Source organism: Ranitomeya imitator, chromosome 6 (genome assembly GCF_032444005.1).
Source record: "Ranitomeya imitator isolate aRanImi1 chromosome 6, aRanImi1.pri, whole genome shotgun sequence".
In the NCBI taxonomy this organism is placed as follows: domain Eukaryota; kingdom Metazoa; phylum Chordata; class Amphibia; order Anura; family Dendrobatidae; genus Ranitomeya; species Ranitomeya imitator.
The window spans coordinates 331,298,046-331,324,478 of NC_091287.1; the positions used below are offsets into that span (position 1 = coordinate 331,298,046).

At 41.4% G+C, this 26,433-nt stretch overlaps 1 protein-coding gene across 1 annotated transcript in view; it reads left to right on the plus strand.

The window, feature by feature from the left end:
• Positions 1-26,433, plus strand: part of CDKAL1 (CDK5 regulatory subunit associated protein 1 like 1) — a 1,139,765-nt gene that overhangs the window by 715,824 nt on the left and 397,508 nt on the right. Inside the window, exon 11 of the mRNA XM_069730862.1 lies at positions 8,856-9,001. Coding sequence (XP_069586963.1) covers positions 8,856-9,001 — 146 coding nt within the window. The remainder of the gene's footprint in view (positions 1-8,855; positions 9,002-26,433) is intronic.

Below are 26,433 nucleotides of genomic sequence, written 5' to 3' on the forward strand. Positions count from 1 at the left end.
CGCGCAAGGAGGGGGCTCCCTGCGTACTTCCCTGAGAGCCCCGCAGCAGCGCGATGTGATCGCGTTGCTGCGAGGGTCTCTTACCTCTCCTCCCTGCAGCAGGCCCGGATCCAAAATGGCCGCGGCATCCGGGTCCTGCAGGGAGAGAGGTGGCTTACCAAGTGCCTGCTCAGAGCAGGCGCTTGGTAAGCCTGCAGTGCTCTAAGTCAGATCGCTGATCTGACAGAGTGCTGTGCAAACTCTCAGATCAGCGATCTGTGATGTCCCCCCCTGGGACAAAGTAAAAAAGTTTTAAAAAAAATATCCACATGTGTTAAAAAAAAAAAAAAAATCCTAAATAAAGAAAAAAAAATATTATTCCCATAAATACATTTCTTTATCTAAATTAAAAAAACAAACAATAAAAGTACACATATTTAGTATCGCCGCGTCCGTAACGACCCAGCCTATAAAACTGTCCCACTAGTTAACCCCTTCAGTAAACACGTAAGGAAAAAAAAAAGGAGGCAAAAAACAACGCTTTATTATCATACTGCCGAACAAAAAGTGGAATAACACACGATCAAAAAGACAGATATAAATAACCATGGTACCGCTGAAAACATTATCTAGTCCCGCAAAAAACGAGCTGCCATACAGCATCATCAGCAAAAAAATTAAAAAGTTACAGTCCTCAGAATAAAGCGATGCAATAATGATTATTTTTTCTATAAAATCGTTTTTATCGTATAAAAGCGCCAAAACATAAAAAAATGATATAAATTAGGTATCGCTGTAATCGTACTGACCCAAAGAATAAAACTGCTTTATCAATTTTACCAAACGTGGAACGGTATAAACGCCTCCCCCAAAATAAATTCATGAATAGCTGGTTTTTGGTCATTCTGCCTCACAAAAATCGGAATAAAAAGCGATCAAAAAAATGTCACATGCCCAAAAATGTTACCAATAAAAACGTCAACTCGTCCCGCAAAAATCAAGACCTCACATGACTCTGTGGACTCAAATATGGAAAAATTAGCTCTCAAAATGTGGTAACGCAAAAAATATTTTTTGCAATAAAAAGCGTCTTTCAGTGTGACGGCTGCCAATCATAAATATCGACTAAAAAACCCGCCATAAAAGTAAATCAACCCCCCCCCCTTCATAACCCCCTTAGTTAGGGAAAAATTAAAAAATTAAAAAAAATTATTTATTTCCATTTTCCCATTAGGGTTAGCGTTAGGGCTAAGGCTACTGTTAGGGTTGGGGCTAAAGTTAGGGTTAGGGTTGGGGCTAAAGTGAGGGTTTGGATTACATTTACGGTTGGGATTAGGGTTAGGGGTGTGTCTGGGTTAGAGGTGTGGTAAGGGTTACCATTGGGATTAGGGTTAGGGGTGTGTTTGGATTAGCGTTTCAGTTATAATTGCGGGGTTTCCACTGTTTAGGCACATCAGGGGCTCTCCAAACGCGACATGACGTCCAATCTCAATTCCAGCCAATTATGCGTTGAAAAAGTAAAACAGTGCTCCTTCCCTTCCGAGCTCTCCCGTGTGCCCAAACAGGGGTTTATCCCAACATATGGGGCATCAGCATACTCAGGACAAATTGGACAAAACTTTTGGGGTCCAATATCTCCTGTTACCCTTGGGAAAATACAAAACTGGGGGCTAAAAAATAATTTTTGTGGGAAAAAATTTTTGTTTTATTTTTACGGCTCTGCATTATAAACTTCTGTGAAGCCCTTGGTGGGTCAAAGTGCTCACTACACATCTAGATAAGTTCCTTAGGGGGTCTACTTTCCAAAATGGTGTCACTAGTGGGGGGTTTCAATGTTTAGGCACATCAGTGGCTCTCCAAACGCAACATGGCGTCCCATCTCAATTCCAGTCAATTTTGCATTGAAAAGTCAAATGGCGCTCCTTCGCTTCCGAGCTCTGTCATGCGCCCAAACAGTGGTTTACCCCCACATATGGGGTATCGGCGTACTCAGGGCAAATTGTACAACACCTATTGGGGTCCATTTTCTTCTGTTACCCTTGGTAAAATAAAACAAATTGGAGCTGAAGTAAATTTTTTGTGAAAAAAAGTTAAATGTTCATTTTTATTTAAACATTCCAAAAATTCCTGTGAAACACCTGAAGGGTTAATAAACTTCTTGAATGTGGTTTTGAGCACCTTGATGGGTGCAGTTTTTAGAATGGTGTCACACTTGGGTATTTTCTATCATATAGACCCCTCAAAATGACTTCAAATGAGATGTGGTCCCTAAAAAAAAATGGTGTTGTAAAAATGAGAAATTGCTGGTCAACTTTTAACCCTTATAACTCCCTAACAAAAAAAAAAAATTGGTTCCAAAATTGTGCTGATGTAAAGTAGACATGTGGGAAATGTTACTTACTTATTAAGTATTTTGTGTGACATATCTCTGTGATTTAATTGCATAAAAATTCAAAGTTGGAAAATTGTGAAATTTTCCAAATTTTCGCCAAATTTCCATTTTTTACACAAATAAACGCAGGTAATATCAAAGAAATTTTACCACTATCATGAAGTACAATATGTCACGAGAAAACAGTGTCAGAATCACTGGGATCCGTTGAAGCGTTCCAGAGTTATAACCTCATAAAGGGACAGTGGTCAGAATTGTAAAAATTGGCCCCGTCATTTTACGTGCAAACCACCCTTGGGGGTTAAGGGGTTAATTGGTATTTGGCTCTCAAGCCTGAACAGCTTGGAGTAGGACAACATGTATAAAAAGTATCATGTGATCAAAATACTACTTGCCTAATAATTCTGCACACAGTGTATGCGTACTCACATTGTGTGTGTATTATATACGGTATATATATATATATATATATATATATATATATATATATATATATATATATATATATATATATATATGTGTGTATGTATATAATATATGCAATATATATGTGTGTGTGTATACATAATATATACATGCACGCACACACACACAATTGTGTATATATACATGTGTACGTATATACAGAAGTGCTAGTCAGTTTGTGAGGAACACTGCACTAACCAGAGAAAGTGGCCGGCCTCTTTCTAATACAAGTGCATATATTGTTGTAAATTATACTTAGATGCTTAGCATATGTAAATGGATTAGTCAGGAGAGGCACATAGTCACTGACACTAGGTTTAGTAGATGCAGTCATGGTTCCCCTGGCATGATATACAGTCCCTCCTGCAGTGCTGCAGCTTTTCAGCCCACCTCCAATCCTAAAAATCCTCACTGAAGGTTCTTGCAAATCACACTCCTTCTGGCATCTGTGTTCCCATCACAGAGCTCCCAACAACCCCCCAGAGACAGAAAGGGGTCCTTGTGTAAGAACGGTACTTGGGCCCCTTCTAGTCCAATGGTTGTGTGTATGACAGAGGCGATTGCCTCTTTGGTGGTGTTAGTGGATCCCCTTACCCCTTGTGCTCCAGTGCTGCTGCACCAATGACATGTTTGCCCCATAGTCAGTTTATTTTTACACCTTGCTATAATTCCTCTTTAACATTAGGTAGGATTGTTCACTTTTGACTATGGGATTTCAGGCTGCACAATGGCAGACTCCTATACACCTAAGAAAAGTCTTTCTCCAGTTTAGACACTTGACTTTGCTCTTGGAAACAGGGATGTAATGTGTTAAGCAGGTTAGCAGAGGACACAGGAGGAAGTTCAGGCTGATGGCACATTGCAGACTGTCACATTTCCTATAATATGAGACTTTTCATTTAGAAGCTGTCCATAATGCCCTCAGGAAATACTGCACTCACCCCAACTTTGTACTTGAACTTTATTGGAGTTTATTATTCCGGGACTTTCCCAGCAATGTTCAGTCCTGAAACTAAAAAGTAGTTACCGGTATTACTCTGATCATATACTGATGTAATCCTGCAAATTCCATGATGACCCAGAACTGGACCAACCCACAGACAAAGCATTTCAGCTTCCTGTCCGAATATCCATAATTCAGGCTTTCAGAGGACTCACCCCATGTTGACGTGATGTTACTAGGTCACGTCTATGGGCATATTGCATATAAATTCCCTAAGAGCAATGTTTCAGTATAGAGATGCCACTTTTACAGTTTGTGCATTACATAAGAGGCACCAGGCTACAGATGCACTTGGGACGCTAAAAGATTTGTCAAGCTGACATTGTGGAGAACGAAAACTCAAACAGTATTACATAGTAATCTATCAGACATTCTAATTGTGTGTGTATATATATGTGTATATGTGCGTGTGTGTATATCTATATATATATATATATAATTGTCTAAGGGTTTTTCCGTCTGTCTGTCTGTCCTGGAAATCCCGCGTCTCTGATTGGTCGAGGCCGCCAATCAGCAACGGGCACAGCGACGATGATGTCATAAAGGACGTAGAAATCCCACATTTCTGATTCAGCGACGGGCACAGTATCGACGTAGATGTCATAATGGTTGCCATGGCGACGATGATGTCATAAAGGTTGACTCGACCAATCAGCGACGGGCACAGTATCAACGTAGAAATCCCGCGTCTCTGATTGGTCGAGGCCGCCAATCAGCAACGGGCACAGCGACGATGATGTCATAAAGGACGTAGAAATCCCACGTTTCTGATTCAGCGACGGGCACAGTATCGACGTAGATGTCATAATGGTTGCCATGGCGACGATGTCATAAAGGTTGCCTCGACCAATCAGCGACGGGCACAGCGACGATGATGTCATAAAGGACGTAGAAATCCCACATTTCTGATTCAGCGACGGGCACAGTATCGACGTAGATGTCATAATGGTTGCCATGGCGACGATGATGTCATAAAGGTTGCCTCGACCAATCAGCGACGGGCACAGTATCGACGTAGAAATCCCGCGTCTCTGATTGGTCGAGGCCGCCAATCAGCAACGGGCACAGCGACGATGATGTCATAAAGGACGTAGAAATCCCACGTTTCTGATTCAGCGACGGGCACAGTATCGACGTAGATGTCATAATGGTTGCCATGGCGACGATGATGTCATAAAGGTTGCCTCGACCAATCAGCGACGGGCACAGTATCAACGTAGAAATCCCGCGTCTCTGATTGGTCGAGGCCGCCAATCAGCAACGGGCACAGCGACGATGATGTCATAAAGGACGTAGAAATCCCACGTTTCTGATTCAGCGACGGGCACAGTATCGACGTAGATGTCATAATGGTTGCCATGGCGACGATGTCATAAAGGTTGCCTCGACCAATCAGCGACGGGCACAGCGACGATGATGTCATAAAGGACGTAGAAATCCCACATTTCTGATTCAGCGACGGGCACAGTATCGACGTAGATGTCATAATGGTTGCCATGGCGACGATGATGTCATAAAGGTTGCCTCGACCAATCAGCGACGGGCACAGTATCGACGTAGAAATCCCGCGTCTCTGATTGGTCGAGGCCGCCAATCAGCAACGGGCACAGCGACGATGATGTCATAAAGGACGTAGAAATCCCACGTTTCTGATTCAGCGACGGGCACAGTATCGACGTAGATGTCATAATGGTTGCCATGGCGACGATGATGTCATAAAGGTTGCCTCGACCAATCAGCGACGGGCACAGTCTGCCGCGAATTCTGGAATCATCATTGTCCATATACTACTGGGACATGCATATTCTAGAATACCTGATGCGTTAGAATCGGGCCACAATCTAGTATATATATATATATAATGTACAGTACAGACCAAAAGTTTGGAGACACACCTCATTTAACGATTTTTCTGTATTTTCATGGCTATGAAAATTGTACATTCGCCCTGAAGGCTTCAAAACTATGAATTAACACATGTGGAATTATATACTTAACAAAAAAGTGTGAAACAACTGAAAATATGTCTTATATGCTAGGTTCATCAAAGTAGCCAACTTTTGCTTTGATGACTGCTTTGCACACTCTTGGCAATCTCTTGATGAGCTTCAAGAGATAGTCACCGGGAATGGTTTTCACTTCACAGGTGTGCCCTTTCAGGTTTAATAAGTGGGATTTCTTGCCTTATAAATGGGGTTGGGACCATCAGTTGTGTTCTACAGAAGTTTGGTGGATACACAGCTGATAGTTCTACTGAATAGACTGTAAGAATTTGTATTGTGGCAAGAAAAAAGCAGCTAAGTAATGAAAAACGAGTGGCCATCATTACTTTAAGAAATGAAGGTCAGTCAGTCCGAAAAATTGGGAAAACTTTGAAAGTGTCCGCAAGTGCAGTGGCAAAAACCATCAAGCGCTACAAATAAACTGGCTCACATGAGGACCGCCCCAGGAAAGGAAGACCAAGAGTCACCTCTGCTTCTGAGGACAAGTTTATCCGAGTCACCAGCCTCAGAAATCGCAGGTTAACAGCAGCTCAGATTAGAAATCAGGTCAATGCCACACAGAGTTCTAGCAGCAGACACATCTCTACAACTGTTAAGAGGAGACTTTGTGCAGCAGGCCTTCATGGTAGAATAGCTGCTAGGAAACCACTGCTAAGGACAGGCAACAAGCAGAGGAGACTTGTTTGGGCTAAAGAACACAAGGAATGGACATTAGACCAGTGGAAATCTGTGCTTTGGTCTGATGAGTCCAAATTTGAGATCTTTGGTTCCAACCACCTTGTCTTTGTGTGAAAGGTGAACGGATGGACTCTACATGCCTGGTTCCCACCGTGAAGCATGGAGGAGGGGGTGTGATGATGTGGGGGTGCTTTATTGGTGACATTGTTGGGAATTTATTCAAAATTGAAGGCATACTGAACCAGCATGGCTACCACAGCATCTTGCAGCGGCATGCTATTCCATACGGTTTTTGTTTAGTTGGACCATCATTTATTTTTCAACCGGACAATGGCCCCAAACACACCTCCAGGCTGTGTAAGGGCTATTTGACCAAGAAGGAGAGTGATGGGGTGCTATGCCAGATGACCTGGCCTCCAGTCATCAGACCTGAACCCAATCGAGATGGTTTGGGGTGAGCTGGACTGCAGAGTGAAGGCAAAAGGGCCAACAAATGCTAAGCATCTCTGAGAACTCCTTCAAGATTGTTGGAAGACCATTCCCGGTGACTACCTCTTGAAGCTCATCAAGAGTGTGCAAAGCAGTCATCAAAGCAAAAGGTGGCTACTTTGAAGAACCTAGAATATAAGACATAATTTCAGTTTTTTCACACTTTTTTGTTCAGTACATAATTCCACATGTTAATTCATTTTTTTGATGCCTTCAGTGAGAATGTACAATTTTCATAGTCATGAAAATACAGAAAAATCATTAAATGAGGTGTGTCCAAACTTTTCGTCTGTATAGTGTGTATGTGTGTGTGTGTATATATATATATATATATATATATAATGTGTGTGAAACTACTGTGTTTTCTCTTTTTAAATCACGGTGACAAACCAAAACATTAGGAATTTTTGGGTTGTCATTTACAGGAACAGGAATTTATCCGAACTGGAGGCTTTTTGCCAAGAAGAGTGGGCAGCTTTACCATCTGAGAAAATAAAGAACCTCATCCACAACTACCACAAAAGACTTCAAGCTGTCATTCATGTTAGAGGGGGCAAAACATGGTATTAACAAATGGGGTATGTGAACTTTTGATCAGGGTCATTTGGATGTTTTGGGTTGTCATTATGATTTAAAAAGAGAAAACACAGTAGTTTGTCAATAAATGGCTTCACCCAACCACTAACCATGAGTGGAGAAACAGATTTGGTGTTATCATTCATATTCTCTGAAAAAAGGCCAAGAAAGTAAATATTCCGTCGGGGTATGTAAACTTTTGAGCACAACTGTATGTAAGCTGTTAATGTAGGCATACAGGTTATAGACTGCTGAGGAGAGTGATACCCGTGTGTCTCATGAGATGTCTTGTGGATAAATCATCTTTTATCTGTTTATATAAATGACCTGTTCAGGGCTGGAGGATGATTCATGGAAGATAACTCTGCCTCCAGAGCTTGTTTTACATAAAGGAAGCACAGTGGCTCAGTGATTAGCACTGCAGCCTTGCAGCGCTTGAGTCCTGGGTTCTAATCCCACCTTGGACAGCATCTGTAAAGAGTTTGTATGTTCTCCCTGTGTTTGTGTGGGTTTCCTCCAGGTTCTCCGGTTTCCTCCCACATTTCAAAGACATACTGATAGGGAATTTAGATTGTGAGCCCCATCGGGGACAGTGATGATAATGTGTACAAAACTGTAAAGCGCTGCGGAATATGTTAGCGCTATATAAAAATGAAGATTATTATTATAAAGAGCAATTACCAGTGTGATATGTAATGGTTACCAGTGTGATGTCGGGTCTTCTGATCTCACTGCAGAGCTGTGTGTGATTATAACATATGTTCAGGTTCCTCTCGGCTTCAGCTTCCATCTCTCAGCCAGACAGGGTGCAATATTGTTTGTCTGTTGGTCTCCAGACAAATAGATGGCTTTACTGGGAGAAAGCACTCCCAGTCAGGTATCTGGGACTGGTATTACACTAAAACCTTTCTAGAGAATAGCCATCTTTGTAATTCAAGTTGAACCTTTCTGTTCTGGCTGAAAGAGGAGAGTCCCGAGTGGTGGGGGAACCTCTTGTACAATGTCTATAAAACCTAAGTGAGCATCTTTCTGCATGGTGCCATTAAATAAATAAACATGCTTCCATTCTTCTGTCATATTATGTAATGTTCCGTTCTGCCATTCTTTCCGGTCTGTTTTCCTACATGAGCTCTCTACCGGACTCTGTAGGTGCTTCTGCCCAGTCCTCCAGGATCCATTGAGAACAGCTGATTTTTACCAGCATGCAGCACAATTAAAATGTATCGCGTGACATCTAACAAATACCGTTTATTTTTTCACTTTGTTTTAGGAAATGGCAAAAATCTTAAACCATCCCCGGGTGTATGCGTTTCTGCACATCCCAGTGCAGTCTGCCTCAGACAGTGTGCTTATGGACATGAAGAGAGAATACTGCGTAGCAGACTTCAAAAGAGTGGTGGACTTCTTGAAAGCGAGGTATGTTTACTTGTGATTGCTCGAGATTAGCAGCGGTTTGTTCCACCACATCTGAAGGGTGACTTATTCCTATCACTGCAGAAGAAAAATGAAATGCATCTTCAAGGTTCTTAAATTCCTTGGAACAAAGCTTTCATGCGTCTTTTCACATTCTACTGAACGACTTTCATCCCCGGCAGCAGGTATACAATTTACTGCTTAGGAGAAGTTATATTTTATTTCTACAGCTTATGGCAATATCCTGCCACTGGTGACACAGTACTGGTGACCCTGTCCTATGGAGGTGACAGATATTGTCATGTATGAGACACGCTACTTTGTGCACTCTCATATTTCCGTGCAGTCTACCTCCTCACATCTGCAGCACTTGTTCCTGCATGTCACAGCACAGTGATGCAGCAGAGCCAAACCATTTTCTCTCTATTATGCATCGCTTTTAGCGTAAGTTCACACAGGGCGTTTTAGTTGCTTTTTTTTCTGCAGCAAAACCTGATCTTCTTGGCAGGAAAGAAGCTGCGTCAAAAACGCAGGTTTAGCTGCGTTTTTTTTTTGTGCGTTTTTTTTCGCGTTGTCCATGCTAATGTCCTTGGATTTTCAGCAGCAAATCATGATACCTGCGTTTTTGCTCCGTTTTTTTCAACACCCATTCAAGTCAGTGGGTTAAAAAACACAGCAAAAGTGCTGAAAGAAGTGACATGCTCTATGTCTAAAAAACGCAGCAAAGCACAAAATACTGATCGTACAAAAAACAGTGTGTGCATGCGATTTCTGAAAAATTATAGGCTTTGCTAGTATTGTAAAAAGCAGCTGAAAATTAGCATAAAAAACACATTAAAAAAACGCCCTGTGTGAACTTAGTCTTAGGGTACCGTCACACTATACGATTTACCTACGATCACGACCAGCGATATGACCTGGCCGTGATCGTAGGTAAATCGTAGTGTGGTCGCTGGGGAGCTGTCACACAGACAGCTCTCCAGCGACCAACGATGCCGAGGTCCCTGGGTAACCAGGGTAAACATCGGGTAACTAAGCGCAGGACTGCGCTTAGTTACCCGATGTTTACCCTGGTTACAAGCGTTAAACTAAAAAAAAACAAACAGCACATACTTACATTCTGGTGTCCGTCAGGTCCCTTGCAGTCTGCTTCCCGCACTCAGTGACTGCCGGCCATAAAGTGAAAGTGAAAGCACAGCCGCTGTGCTCTGCTTTCACTTTACGGCCGGAAGTCACAGTGCGGGAAGCAGAGACGGCAAGGGACCTGACGGACACCAGAATGTAAGTATGTGCTGTTTGTTTTTTTTTTAGTTTAACGCTTGTAACCAGGGTAAACATCGGGTAACTAAGCGCGGTCCTGCGCTTAGTTACCCGATGTTTACCCTGGTTACAAGCGAACGCATCGCTGGATCGCATCGCTAGATCGGTGTCACACACACCGATCTAGCGATGACAGCGGGAGATCCAGCGATGAAAGAAAGTTCCATACGATCTGCTACGACGTACGATTCTCAGCAGGATCCCTGATCGCTGCTGCGTGTCAGACACAGCGATATCGTAACGATATCGCTGGAACGTCACGAATCGTACCGTCGTAGCGATCGAAATGTTATAGTGTGACGGTACCCTTAGTGAACCTGAATGTTTCCATTTGTATTAATTTTAGGTATTACCTTTAAATGTTTGATGTTTCTGTTGAAATATAAACCAAAAATCCCCAAAATGAGCATATACTCTGTAGTAAGTAAATAAAGGGATAGAAAATGTGTTGAAACTGGACACACACAGAAAAAAACAGTGATGAGGTAACAAGAAAATAAACTTACACTCTGTGAATGGCGACCCAGCCACTCACCTAAATCCAAACAAACTTTTTGGTTATCCCACTGCTACCATAAGCCGGTTGTCATCGCTCTTGACCCCGTGTGGTCAAAAATAAACTGTAACAAAAACAGGAGTGCTAGCTGACAAAGCAAGAATGGATTGTGGGTATGGAAACCATGACAAGACAGCACTTACTCTGTGAGGGGAGATGGCTGACTCATAGGGACTGATAAAATTGTTTTCAACCATTACAAAAGGTTTGGGTTGCCCCTTTATCAGGATTAATTGTGATAATCCTCCTTGCCACCTGATACAACTCCTCCCAATTCAATCAATGGAAATGCTGTACCACTGTATAGCTCCCTCATCCATTTTCTCACCTATTAGTATTACAACCTCCCAGTACATCCATGTCATTCCTAATGTTTAAAAAAAAAAACATCCAGTTGTTAAAAGCAATAATAATGAAATAATGAATAACAATCGTAAGAACTTCATTAATTTAAAAAAAAATAATAATACTTATATACTTAGTGAACACTAATTTGATCCAAAATAGCGTAAATGCCATGATATTGCGACAAGATGTACTCATTCGAGACAATCCTGTCCTGTTTCTAATACTAAAACGTCACCTTGTGTGAGCTGACCTCAATATAGATGGGGCTCGACAGGACATGGGCCCAAATATTCAGACATCAGCCCATGGGCAGCTATATAGATGAAATGCCTAGCCCAAAAATGGGGGCCACTCCCCTGTTTGCACAATATACAAGAAACTATAGAAAAGCAAAAAGAATTGAGTCAGAGCATAAGTCAGTATACATACAGTGTGTAAGAGCTCATTCACACTGTTCACAATTCACAAGCAAAACCAAAGAAAAAAAACTAAATGAGCTTACACCCTGTAGTGTGTAAATAAGTAAGTAGTAATAGTACATATAGATAACATAGGGAACTTAATTAGCACTAGATAGATAAAAAAAAAGTTATACCCCAATCGGGACAATCCGATCTTGTCTCTTGTGCTAAAACCTTATCTTGTGTCAACCAACTTCAATGTAGATGAGGGCAGAGCAGGACTCGGCCCGACTATTCAGACACCTGCCCATGGGAAGCTATATAGATGAAATGCCTGGCTCATTAAGGGAGGGGGGTCACACCCCTGTTTGTACAAAGTTCAAGAAACCTCAGCAAAACCAAAGAAATAAGCTGGAGCATAAAGGTACTGTCACACTAGACGATATCGCTAGCGATCCGTGACGTTGCAGCGTCCTCGCTAGCGATATCGTCCAGTGTGACAGGCAGCAGCGATCAGGCCCCTGCTGGGAGATCGCTGGTCGGGGAAGAAAGTCCAGAACTTTATTTGGTCGCTGGACTCCCCGTAAACATCGCTGAATCGGCGTGTGTGACACCGATTCAGCGATGTCTTCGCTGGTAACCAGGGTAAACATCGGGTAACTAAGCGCAGGGCCGCGCTTAGTAACCCGATGTTTACCCTGGTTACCATCCTAAAAAGTAAAAAAACAAACAGTACATACTTACCTACAGCCGTCTGTCCTCCAGCGCTGTGCTCTGCTCTCCTCCTGCTCTGGCTGTGAGCGTCGGTCAGCCGGAAAGCAGAGCGGTGACGTCACCGCTCTGCTTTCTGGCTGCCCGGCGCTCACAGCCAGACCAGAGAAGCAGAGCGCCGTGGACAGACAGCGATAGGTAAGTATGTAGCGTTTGTTTTTTTACTTTTTAGGATGGTAACCAGGGTAAACATCGGGTTACTAAGCGCGGCCCTGCGCTTAGTTACCCGATGTTTACCCTGGTTACCGGGGACCTCGGGATCGTTGGTCGCTGGAGAGCTGTCTGTGTGACAGCTCTCCAGCGACCAAACAGCGACGCTGCAGCGATCCGGATCGTTGTCGGTATCGCTGCAGCGTCGCTATGTGTGACGGTACCTTAAGTTTGTATACGTGAAATGTGTATGAGCATATTCACACTGCAGCCATTTCACAGACAAAACTCAAGTAGAAAACAAAATAAGCTTATATTCTGTAGTAAGTAAACAATAATGGTACATGTAAATAACATAGGGTACTTGGTTAACACTATTTTGATCAAAAAAGCATGAAAGTTACCCTACCTCTACAAGGTGTACCAAATCAAGACGGTCCTATCTTGTCTCTTGTATTAAAACCTCACCATGTGTCAACCAACCTCAATATAGATAAGGGTTTTTCTGTGGTTTCTTTTTAAATACTAAAAGAACACATTGGTTTGGGTTAAATAAGCAACATTGGTTGGCAATCCATAAACATGTGTCCCTCAATCTGAATGTATCAGCTAGACCTTAGTGAGGATACATATTGTGCATATTTCAAAAATCCCTGTAGCTGACTGTTCCATATGATGAATTAGGTTCTCATACAAGGTGTGATTCTCTTATCACCTTCTAACAATTATTTGCTGTCAGTATTATCACATGCAGATTTTCCAACATTTTCACTTGAAATAGGAAAGATTGAGGTCCTACTGTGCCAGCAGAGAAGTGTCTTAAAACTGTTTATAACCTCTAGTTTTTAAGTTGGTATAAATAAACAGCTTGAGAATCAGAAAAAGGTTACAGTTGACTTTCTTTTTCTCTCTGATGTCATTCTACTTATGTTGCACAGTGTACAGCTTGTTTTCAATGAACTCAACCACCAGAGCTTGGCCCAGTGTGAGCTGTAGTTACATTCCAGGAGAAGAGTTAACTCTTAAGATCCCAGTCAGCTCTTTCCAGTCTATTGATTTCATTAAAGCAGTTAGCTGCTCTCCCTTTTACCTCTCAGTTCCTGGCCAAGGTTGGTTAGTATTTTGATAGATTACCAGAGTAAAGGTGGCCTTAGACATTAGTTAAAGGGGTATTCTCATCATCAAGATCCAGTCCCAATATACAGTGAGTGTAATAATAATAGCAAATACCTCCAGTTAGAAATGTACTGCGGGTACGGAAAGTATTCAGACGCATTTAAAATATTCACTCTTTGTTTCATTGCAGCCATTTGGTAAATTAAAAAAAAATTCATTTTTTACATTTATGTACACTCTATACTCTATCTTAACTGAAAAAAAAACAGAAGTGTAGTAATTTTTGCAAATTTAATAAAAAAGAAAAACTGAAATATCACATGGTCATAAGTATTCAGACTCTTTGCTTAGACACTCATATATAAGTCACATGCTGTCCATTTCCTTGTGATCCTCCTTGAGATGTTTCTACTCCTTCATTGGAGTCCAGCTGTGTTTAAACTGATAGGACTTGATTTGGAAAGGCACACATCTGTCTGTATAAGGCCAGTTCCTTTGACCTCATGATTCTCATTTGATCTGACATGCACTGTGAGCTGTGAGGTCTTAGGGTACCGTCACACAGTGGCATTTTGATCGCTACGACGGCACGATTTGTGACGTTCCAGTGATATATCCGTGACGTTCCAGCGATCTCGCTGTGTCTGACACGCTCCTGCGATCAGGGACCCCGCTGAGAATCGTACGTCGTAGCAGATCGTTTGAAACTTTCTTTCGTCGTCTAGTGTCCCGCTGTGGCGGCATGATCGCATGGTGTAACAAAGGTGTGCACGATATTGTATACGATGTGCGCATAGTAACCAACGGCTTCTACATCGCACATACGTCATGAAATTATCGCTCCAGCGTCGTACATTGCAAAGTGTGACAGCAGTCTACGACGCTGGAGCGATATTGTTACGATGCTGGAGCGTCACGGATCGTGCCGTTGTAGCGATCAAAATGCCACTGTGTGACGGTACCCTAAGACCTCACAGCTCACAGTGCATGTCAGACCAAATGAGGATCATGAGGTCAAAGGAACTGGCCAAGGAGACAGAATTGTGGTAAGGCACAGATCTGGCCAAGGTTACAACAGAATTACTGCAGTACTCAAGTTTCCTAAGAGCACAGTGGCCTCCATAATCCTTAAATGGAAGAAGTTTGGGACCATCAAAAGCCTCCCTAGACCTGGCTGTCCAGCCAAACTGAGCGATCGTGGGAGAAGAGCTTTGGTGAGAGAGGTAAAGAAAAACCCCAAGATCACTGTGTCTGATCTCCAAAGATAGGAGAAAGTTCCACAAAGTCAACCAACACTACAGCCCTCCACCAGTCAGGCCTTTATGGCAGAGTGGCATGACGGAAGCCTCTCCTCAGTGCAAGACATATGAAAGCCCGCATAGAGTTTGCTAAAAATAACTCATGAAAGACTCCCATATTATGAGAAATAAGATTCTCTGGTCTGATGAGACGAAGATAGATCTTTTTGGTGATAATTCTAAGCACTATGTGTGGAGAAAACAGGCACTGCTCATCACCTTTCCAATACAATCCCAACAGTGAAACATGATGGTGTCATTGTCATGCTATGGGGGTGTTTATCAGCTGCAGAGACAAAACGACTAGTTGTCCTTGAAAGAAACATGAATTCAGCCAAGTACAGGGATATCCTGGACAAAAACCTCTTCACCAATGCTATGGACCTCAGACTTGGCCGCAGGTTCACCTTCCAACAAAACAATGACCCTAAGGACACAGCTAAAATAACAAGAGTGACTTCAGAACAACTCTGTGACCATACTTGACTGGCCCATCCAGAGCTCTGACCTAAACCCAATTGAGCGTCTCTGGAGAGACCTGAAAATGGCTGTCCACAAACGTTCACCATCCAACCTGACGGAACTGGAGAGGACCTGCAAGAAAGAATGGCAGAGGATCCCCAAATCCAGGTGTGAAAAACTTGTTAACTTGAACAGTGTGAAAATGGATCCAGCTCACACACCAGGGTGTTGATAAAAGTGTTTAATTCGGCTTTATTTGGAATATTTTTATTAAAAATAATACTACATCAATTAGGATGTCTCAGACAGCATTGCAAATATAAAATAGTAGGTGATGTATGGAAAGAACATCACCCCCTATTTTATATAGTATCCACAATCAATGATGGTTTCGGGAGCCATGTCATCTGCTGGTGTAGGTCCACCGTGTTTTATCAAGACCAAAGTCAGCGCAGCCGTCTACCAGGAAATTTTTAGAGCACTTCATGCTTCCCTCTGCTGACAAGCTTTTTGGAGATGGAAATTTAATTCCCCGGCAGGACTTGGCACCTGTGCACACTGCCAGAAGTACCAAATCCTAGTTTAAAAACAGCAATATCACTGTTCTTGATTGGCCAGCAAACTCGTTTGACCTTAACCACATAGAAAATCTTTGAGGTATTGTCAAGAGGAAGATGAAACACCAGACCCAACAATGCAGATGAGCTGAAGGCTGCTATCAAAGCAACCTGGGCTTCCATAACACCTCAGCAGTGCCACAGGCTGATCACCTCCGTGCCACGCCGCAATGTTGCAGTAATTGATGCAAAAGGAGCCCCGACCAAGTATTGAGTGCATTTACTGAACATACATTTCAGTAGGACAACATTTCAGATGTTAAAATATTTTTTTTCAAGTTGGTGATATAAAGTATTCTAATTTACTGAGATAATGACTTTCGGGTTTTCATTAGCTGTAAGCCGTAATCATCAAAATTAACTGAAATAAAAGCTTGAAATACATCACTCTGTTTGTAATGACTCTATCTAATATATGAGTTTCACTTTTTGTACTGAAATTAACTTTTTGATGATATTCTAATTTTGGGAGATGCACCTGTATGCATAGCAAGTCATTATAACATATCAGTGCAGATGATAATTGTTGTTTTTGTGTTTTTTTTCAAGCTGGTTGAAAGCAGAATCTACCTGCAGAAGATACTATGAGCACTTACCCTTAAACCTCTTTAGATGTCCATGTTGATAGTATAGATCGGGAGAAGTGCGGGAGATTCAAATGTGGCAGCCTCTATCTAAAGATTGAAACGTGGTTATATTACCATCGTATGAAACATCCTAATATTTGTGATTAGCATGTGATACTGCAAGAAGCCACAGCCACAATCAAGAGCCGTGATGTTTTATGAAAGGAGCTCGGGAGGTTAGCTTGTTATCGGCTGGGTGTACGGATCATTTGTTGTATATACAGAGGCACCCTAACACCCGCCCGTCGGAAGTAAGAGACCTGATCTTATTTAGCACTCTGAATACGGCACAATATTTAGTGGTAAACTGCGGCTGTGTTATGACGACAGATTCTGCTATGCTTTATTGTCTCACATGTATAATGGCAGAGCACAAATATTAAATTTCACCTGACACCTCATCACTTAAAGGCACAGGGTGGGGTTCACCCCTAGTGAATTATCGTTCTGCTCCTCCTCACTTATCAGCCATTATACAAATGATACCCTCTGATTCCTGCAGCACATAATCTGTCAATGTACCTGCTTCTCATCTATCTCCCCGCCTGTCGGCCATTTATCCACGTGTTTACATGTAGTGGTGCCAGGCTGTGAGCTAATCGTTACAAAGATAGTCAATGTGTAAATATCTGCTTTGTCGAGCAAAAACCTCCTATGATGTAAGAAGATTGTGGACACTGATGAATTATGCAGCCTCTGAGCTGAACACATTTGGCTAATATTATCTTTGGGAATTGAGACGTGCACATAATTAGTAAACGAAGGAACATAAAGAACGCTTAAGTCATAATGTAAAATGATAAATATGATGAATAATTAACATACATCCAGACAAAAAATATGTAACGGAGAACCTGCCACAAACTGATAATGTAGAAACCATCTTGCAGCTGTAAGTAAAGTGAGCCCAAAACAGTGACAAATCCCTTTTTAAAGAAGACCTGTCACCAGGTCAAAAGTGGACCGTGTTTGCTCATATTTGATTCCTGCTGCACCTATGAGTATTCGTTTTTATTTATTTTAAATCTGCCGTATGGTTCGAGAGATATGTGCCTTCATATTCAGTGCTTTTTTTATGGTCTTTACCATAGGGGTATGGCTCACAGAGTAATTATGTAGAGCCGCCTAAAAGGATTCACCATGGGACTTCCATGAGCACTGCCATCTTGGTAAAGACCATGAAAATTATCGCTAAAGAAATAGCCCATATATCTCCAAAAAAACTTATGTTTGATTAAAAAAGAAATACTCTGAGTGGGTGTGGGTAAAACACCATCTTTGCTTGTCTTACAATAAAGCAACCGGGATTATTCAATGCTGTTAGGGTAACTTTCCATGTAAATATCAAACGTGGATCAAAGATGATATAACTTCCAGTATGTTAACATTTTGATCATAAAATATTTTCATGGTAGATTGATACTTTGTTGCTGACTACTGGACTGAAACAACCTGCCATTTATTCTTAAGCATACTGATCTCGTAGCAGTAGGCTACGTATAGATCAAAAAAGTGCAATACAGAAAATAATAAAAGAATCTTTATTTACTTCAGATGAAGCATACATACAAAAAACTTTAAGAACAGGTGCCTTAAACCATACAACACATATCATTAGGGAGAAAAAAATGGAGTAGTCAGCGTTCCTATATAGGTGCATATGTAGGGTATATATCCTATGCTAGTCAGTTTCAATATAAATTACTCAATACGATTTTATATTAGTGCCAATCACTTGAAGGGTATATTAGAAAGGTTTATAGCTACATAAGGTATCAATGATATCATATAACATGCCCTAATGCAAAAAATGCATTTACCAAAAAATCCCAATCCACACTCATAAAGTGCCCGTACAATATGGATTCATCATGAAACCCTATAGTAACAATGATTAGGGCTGCAATAATGTTAATAGTTAAATATATTGAATACCATAATGTGAATACAATGCCCCGTGCCTAATACATATTACCTTTGTCTGCGCCGACTACACACATGCAATTCCCCGTGGCAGGTAAAGACTCCCGACCCCGATGCGTGTTTTGCTAGATGCTTCTTCCTGGTGGTGTGCCATTTATTCTGCAGTATTCAGGAATTTCCTGCAAAGATTGTCTGATTACCTGGCCAGAAACAGAATATGAAATGCAGCACCACCACAGTAATCAACAAATATTTTAAGGATGAGGAATGAAGAAACCAAATTGACAGACATTTGTATACAGATCCGTTTCTGCATTTTAGGTCCCTCTTTACTAATGGGTTGGATGCAAAAATTCTAGACATTCCTCTTGGAATAAATCAAAATAGCCCCAAAAATTGTCATACAATGCAAGACACTTCACTAAATATACACTGTGTGCAGAATTATTAGGCAAGTTGTATTTCAGAGGATTATTTTTATTATTGATCAACAACTATGTTCTCAATCAACCCAAAAGACTCATAAATATCAAAGCTTAATATTTTTGGAAGTTGGAGTGTTTTTTTTTTAGGTTTGGCTATCTTAGGAGGATATCTGTTTGTGCAGGTAACTATTACTGTGCAGAATTATTAGGCAACTTAATAAAAACCAAATATATTCCCATCTCACTTGTTTATTTTTACCAGGTAAACCAATATAACTGCATAAAATTTAGAAATAAACATTTCTGACATGCAAAAACAAAACAAAAAAAAATAGTGACCAATATAGCCACTTTTCTTTATGATGACACTCAACAGCCTTCCATCATAGATTCTGTCAGTTGCTTAATCTGTTTACGATCAACATTGTGTGCAGCAGCCACCACAGCCTCCCAGACACTGTTGCGAGAGGTTTTCTATGGGGTTCAGATCAGGTGAACAAGGGGGCCATGTCATTATTTTTTCTTCTTTGAGACCTTTACTGGCCAGCCACGCTGTGGAGTATTTGGAGACATGTGATGGAGCATTGTCCTGCATGAAAATCATGTTTTCCTTGAACGATACTGACTTCTTCCTGTACCACTGCTTGAAGAAGTTGTCTTCCAGAAACTGGCAGTAGGTCTGGGAGTTGAGCTTCACTCCATCCTCAAGCCGAAAAGGTCCCACAAGTTCATCTTTGATGATACCAGCCCATACCAGTACCCCATCTCCACCTTGCTGGCGTCTGAGTCGGAGTGGAGCTCTCTGCCCTTTACTGATCCAACCTGTGGCCCATCAAGAGTCACTCTCATTTCATCAGTCCTTAAAACCTTTGAAAAGTCAGTCTTAAGATATTTCTTGGTCCAGTCTTGACGTTTTATCTTATGTTTCTTGTTCAAAGGTGGTCGTTTTTCAGCCTTCCTTACCTTGGCCATGTCCCTGAGTATTGCACACCTTGTGCTTTTTGTTACTCCAGTAACGTTGCATCTCTGAAATATGGCACAACTGGTGGCAAATGGCATCTTTGCAGCTTCATGCTTGATTTTCCTCAATTCATGGGCAGTTATTTTGCACCTTTTTTGCCCAACACGCTTCTTGTGACCCTGTTGGCTATTTGCCATGAAACGCTTGATTGTTTGGTGATCACGCTTCAAAAGTTTGGCAGTTTCAACACTGCTTCATCCCTCTGCAAGACATCTCACAATTTTGGACTTTTCAAAGCCCGTCAACTCTCTTCTAACCCATTTTGCCAAAGGAAAGGAAGTTGCCTAATAATTAAGCACACCTTATATAGGGTGTTAAAGTTATTAGACAACACTCCTCCTCATTACAGAGATGCACATCACCTGATTTACTTAATTGGTAGTTGGCTCTCAAGCCTGAACAGCTTGGAGTAGGACAACATGTATAAAAAGTATCATGTGATCCAAAAAGCAACTTGCCTAATAATTTTGCACGCAGTGTATTAGTACCCACAACCGTGGAAAAATAGGGTAGTATCCCAGGATATGAATAGATTCATGTAAAAATAATTAAAAAGTAACAATTGTGCTGAAAAATACATTATTTATTGTGACAAAGTCACTGCCACGGTACTGGAGGGGAGATATGTATCACTGTGGTTGTTAGCTTCAGTGATATGAACATAGCAAAATGCTTCAGCACACTAAGTGCTGAGAAAGGTTAATTGGTTATGTTTAGTGCTAGGCTGAGTGAACAGCTGTAGTGGATGGGAGGCTGTTCACCATATCTCAACCCCAGGATGGAGTCTAGAGGATAAATGCACAGCCTTCTGGTTCGTTGTGGGGTGTGTATGGAGGTGCAAACTCTAGAGCTGTATTTTCATGATAAGGAAAGCTGAACTTTTTGTTGTTTGTTCCTGACCAGGTGAATCCTTGCATCAACACTGACTGTGATAATCACACTTCTGTGAAATCAACCTGTCCAATTATGAAGTAACACTGATTGTGAATCACTTTCTCCTGCTGTTGTGCAAATGGAACAGACAACAGGTAGAAATGATAGGCAATTAGCAAGACAACAAATATAAAGGAGTGGTTCTACAAGGGGTAATCGCAGACCATTTCTCTGTTCTCATCCTTTTTGACTGTTGTTTTGATCACTTTTGTATTTTGTCATTGCTGCCACCCTTACAGTAGCATGAGGTGGTGTCTGCAACCCACAGAAGTTGCTAAGGTAGTGCAGCTCATCCAGGATGACACATTAATGCGAGCTGTGGCAAGAAGGGTAGCTGTGTCCAGAGCACAGTGTCCAGAGCATGGAACGGATACCAGGAGACATGGAGGGGAGGTAGAAGGGAAACAGCCCAGCAGCAAGACCGCTACCTCCTCCTTTGTGCAAGTAGGAACAGGAGGAGCAGCGCAATAGCCCTGCAAAATGACATCCAGCAGGCCACTAACATCCATGCTTCTGCTCAAACTATCAGTAACAGGTTCTATGAGGATGGTGTGGGTTCCCGACTTCCACAAGTGGGTGTTGTGCTAAGAGCCCAACACCATGCAGGGTGATTGACATTTGCCAGATAACACAAAGATTGACAGTTTTGACATTGGCGCCCTGTGTTGTTCATGGAAGAGAGCAAGTTTACACTGAGCACATTTGGCAGACATAACATAATCTGGAGATGCCGTGGAAAATGTTCTCCTGCCTGCAACATCACCAGCATGATTGGTTTGGCATTGGGTCAGTAATGGAGTGGGGAGGCATTTTTTGGAGGAGCGCACAGCCCTCCATGTGCTCGCCAGAGGTAGCCTGACTGCCATAAGGTACCGGGATGAGATCCTCAGACCCAACGTGAGACCATATGCAGGTGCACTGGGCCCTGAGTTCCTTCTTATGCATGACAATGCTAGGTCTCAGCCTCGTGGCTGAAGTGTGTCAGCAGTCCCTGCATTATGAAGGCATTGATGCTATGGACTGGCCTGCCTGTTCCCCAGGCCTGAATCCTATCAAGCACATCTGAGAAATCATGTCTCGTTCCATCCACCACAGACTGTCCAGGAGTTGACCGAGGCTTTAATTCAGGTCTGAAAGAGATCCCTCAGGAGAACATCCGATGCCTCTTCAGGAGCATGCTCAGGTGTTGTAGGGAACTCCTACAGGCACGTGGAGGCCACACACACTCCTGAGCATCATTTCCTTGACAGGAAAAGCCTCAAGAATGGGGAACAGAAAATGCCTAGAGAGCCAACAATATCCTGAGAGGTAGCATAGGGTATAAAGTGCAAGTTCTTAGTAATAATCAAGGATATAACTACCGCTAACCTTAGGGGCTAACTGAGTGATGTCCCCAGGTTCTGCAACCGCTCACAGCAGCATAATCATGATTAAATATGAATAGGCAATATTACCTTTTAGAAAATAGATGCACTATATAATATTTTTTCAATAAAATTACTTGTTTATGATTATTTGAATCTTTTCATATCCTGGGATTTTATCCCTCGTTGTGGGCACTAATTTCTCTTGGCTTTTATGCAAATAGCTCCTTCGTGACTGTTTCCTCTTTTGGGGAGGAAAAGAGAACTACCTTTTTTAAAAAAAAATGGTTTGCATAATCTATCCCAATAAAATTAGCTTTAAAATATACAATATACCTTTTTGCTAATTTTCTCAAGGTGAGTCCAAATTCCAGCCAGCTAATCTTGCATAAAACACCCAGTATAAGCTTGGACATGAACTTAAAGGGAACCTGTCATATGGAAAAATAGTTCCTGATCTGTACCTAGGATATTATAGCACATGAGGAGCTGATCAGATTTTTGTGGGAAAAGTTTCAGTAAACCTTGTATTTTATTAGTCAAAATCATTGCTGTTTGTATGTGTAGGAGTCCAGTGGGCGGTCCTATTCAGTGATTGACAGTCTTTCCTTTATGACTGTGCATGCTCAGATAGCTATCAGTCATTAGTAGGACCACCCACTGGACTAACATGCATAGCAACACCAGGGATTTCAGTGAATAAAATAGCTTTTATATCTTTTTGAACAAACGTGTACTTCATTCTGCTCAGCTACAAAGCTGTTAACATATCGGACTGTATGTACAACGTAACAGGTTCCCTTTAAGGTATTGATTAACAATATAATTATTACAACATATAGTTAAATGAGAATTTACTCGATCACAAGAGTCCTATATGCCTGTAATGTGCACATTTAACAGATTTGTGTTATTTTTAGTTTGTTAATCCTCGGCATAAAATTGTATACTAGGAGAAAAGATCATTGAACAGTTTCTTTTAAAACTTTTTATTTCTTGCTTTTTGGCCTTTAACTCAAAGTAAAAGCATTGGGAATAACAAAGCTGTAGGAAATAATGTGTCAAAGATAGCTGGAATGAAACTTCAAGAGGTGAATGCAAGAATTTATTGAAAGTAGTTAGCACTAGTTCATACATTACTGGCTCATGGTCTATAAAATGGTGGTCTGCCATTCAGAAAGGCTTTAACTTATGCCAAGGACATAATTTTTACACTTTTTCTTTGCTGTTTTTATAATTCCTGCCTTGAACGCAGAGCTTTACGAGACACTAGATGAGATAATACAACAATGTATATGACATAGAAATGAATGCCCAGGTTTAAACTGCCGGAAGGGTTATTATTTTCTACACTGTGTAGCCTTGATAATGTATGGGTATTTGTTCAGGTTCATTAGTAGGAGGATGTTTTTGTTATATTGAGTACTCCAGCTTTTCACCTTGCATATTAATATTGTTTATAATGCAGTCATTTGTTGTATGCAATGTCAATGGTGACTACAATTGTAGAGTTTAATTTATAGAAAACTAGAATGCGGTTTACATTTATCATTTTCGACACTTGTCAAAGTAGTCTAATTTGGCATATACAGTGCCTTGAAAAAGTATTCTTACCCTGTGAACTTTCCAATATTTTTTCACGTTGTACCCTCAAACTCAAGGAGCACTGTTCAATCCATCATCCAAATATAGGCGTATGGCACAACTGTAAATCTGCCAAAACATGGCCGTCCACGTAGACTGGCATCCCAAGCAGGAGATCACCAATTAGAGAAGCAGCCAAGAGGTCATGGTCTCTCTGGATGAACTGCAGAGATCCACAACTCAGGTGGGAGAATTTGTCCACAGGACAACTATTAATCGTCTACTCCACAAATCTGGCCTTTGTAGAAGATTGGCAATAAGATAAGTCCCATTTGCAGTTTGCAAACAGCCATGTATGGGACACAGCTAGCATGAGGAAGAAGGTGGTCTGTTTAGATGAGAGCAAAGTAGAACTTTTTTGGCTAAATGCAAAATGCTATGTGTGGTGGAAACTGCACATCACATTGAAAACACCATCTCCACCATCAAACATAGTGGTGGCACCATCATGCTGTGGGGATGCTTTCCATCAGATAGGACAGGGAAGCTGGTCAAAGGTGATAGGAAGATTGATGGAACTAAATACAGGACAATCCGGGAGGAAACCCTGTTAAAGACTGTAAAAGACTTGAGACTGGGGCGTTGGTTCACCCAATAGGACAATGACCCTAAACATTCTGCTACAATGGAATGGTTTATACCAAAGCTTATTCATGTTTTTTAATCAGCCAGTCACAGTCCAGTCCTAAATCCCATTGAAAATCAATGGAAAGACTTGAAAATTGCTGTTCACAGATGCCTCCATTCAATCTCAGTGAGCTAGGGCTAGTTTCAAAAGACGAATGGGCACATTTCATCCTCTAGATGGGAAAAACTGGTAGAGACAAACCCCAAAATATTTGCAATAATAATTGCAGTAAAAGGTGGTTCTGCAAAGTATTGTCTCAGGGTTCTGAATACAAATGCATGTCACAATTTTTAGATTTATATTTTTAAAATATTAAGAAAATCATATAATCATTTCCTTTACAACTTACAATTACTTGCTAGTTTGTGTTGGTATTTCTCATAAAATTCAAATAAAAATTTTTTAAGTTCGTGAGTGTAATGTGAAAAATATGTGAAAACATTGATAGAGTATGGTTTCTTTTCAATGCAATGTAATAGATTAGAAATTGTTATATTGTGCAGTAACTTGGTTCCAACGTAGAAGCTCTATATAGTATTGACTTTACTGTGTACAATTCCCATCAAGGGCAACATCTGCAAGGAGGAGTTTTCTACGTTCTCCCCATGTTTGCGCAGCTATGCATGTGGGGAGCAGTGGTGGAAACAGACGGAAGTGGGCCTCTGTGCAAGAACAGTATATGGGCCCTTTGCAGTCCACTAGGTCATCTTAACGATCAATTTCACATGTTTTGGAGGTGGAAGTTCTCCTCTTACCACTTAGGCCCCTGTGTGGCTGCACAGGTTGCACCAATGATATGTCCACTCCTGGATGGGATCTGTAATGGTGACCACGTTGGTTCTCACCCGTCTTTCATGTAAACACTTATAAATAAGTTGGTTGAGGATAGGATGTAATGTCGGTCACAAGGAAGGCCATGTCGCGCTTTCATGCTGCCTGAGGGAAAAATTGAAATGGCGCTTCTCCCCACGGTGCAGTAAAAACCTGAGGTGAATATACTCAATTTCTTTTTGCAGCATTGCAGCATATCACTTAGATTTGCCATCACATTCTGATGGATGGAGTCAGACCGTTGAAAGCCTCATTATTTCATAGAATGAAGGGGCTGTAGTGCAAGCTAAAGGGATTGGCCACCTTCTCTCTTTAGTGCAGCTTTCTTCACACACTGTCCAGCATTTCTATCCATGCAATGGTTTCTGGTGGAGGGTCAAGTGACGAGACAAGTTCTACATCTTCCTCGGTTAGAAAAGCAGGATTCCCATGTGAGATGTTTTACATTTGGAGGAGGCAGATGGACAGGTCTGGTCATATGGTTCTCCACCAGCAGCCATTGTATGGCCAGACGTGCTGCGTGAGGAAAGCAGCCCTAGCAAAAGAAAGTGGCAACCCTCTTAAAGAAGTACTCCGATCAAAAATGTTATCCTCTTAATATATTGTAGTCCTCATATTATATGGCACTGTGTACTTACAATTGCTCATTTTGCCCTTCTAACCAGCTAATTCTTCTCTTTTCCATTAAGTCTATGAAATCACATGATTAAGATGGACTTCCAGATCCCTTCTAAGCTCTATGTAAAAACAGGAGGTAAATTTTCCCTGCATGACTGACTGTAAAAATCCCTGGCAGGGGGAGGAGCAGAACAGCTATGTCATGAGTTGAAAAGGGAATGATGAATGCAAGGACAAGAGACTTCCTTTTTCTACATAGAGCAGAGAAAAGAATTAGCTGTGTAGAAAGGCAAAATGATCAATTAGAAGTACACAGTGCTATATAATATAATGACTGCAATATATTAAAAAGATAAAACCATAGACAAGCTTGCTTTAAGAAC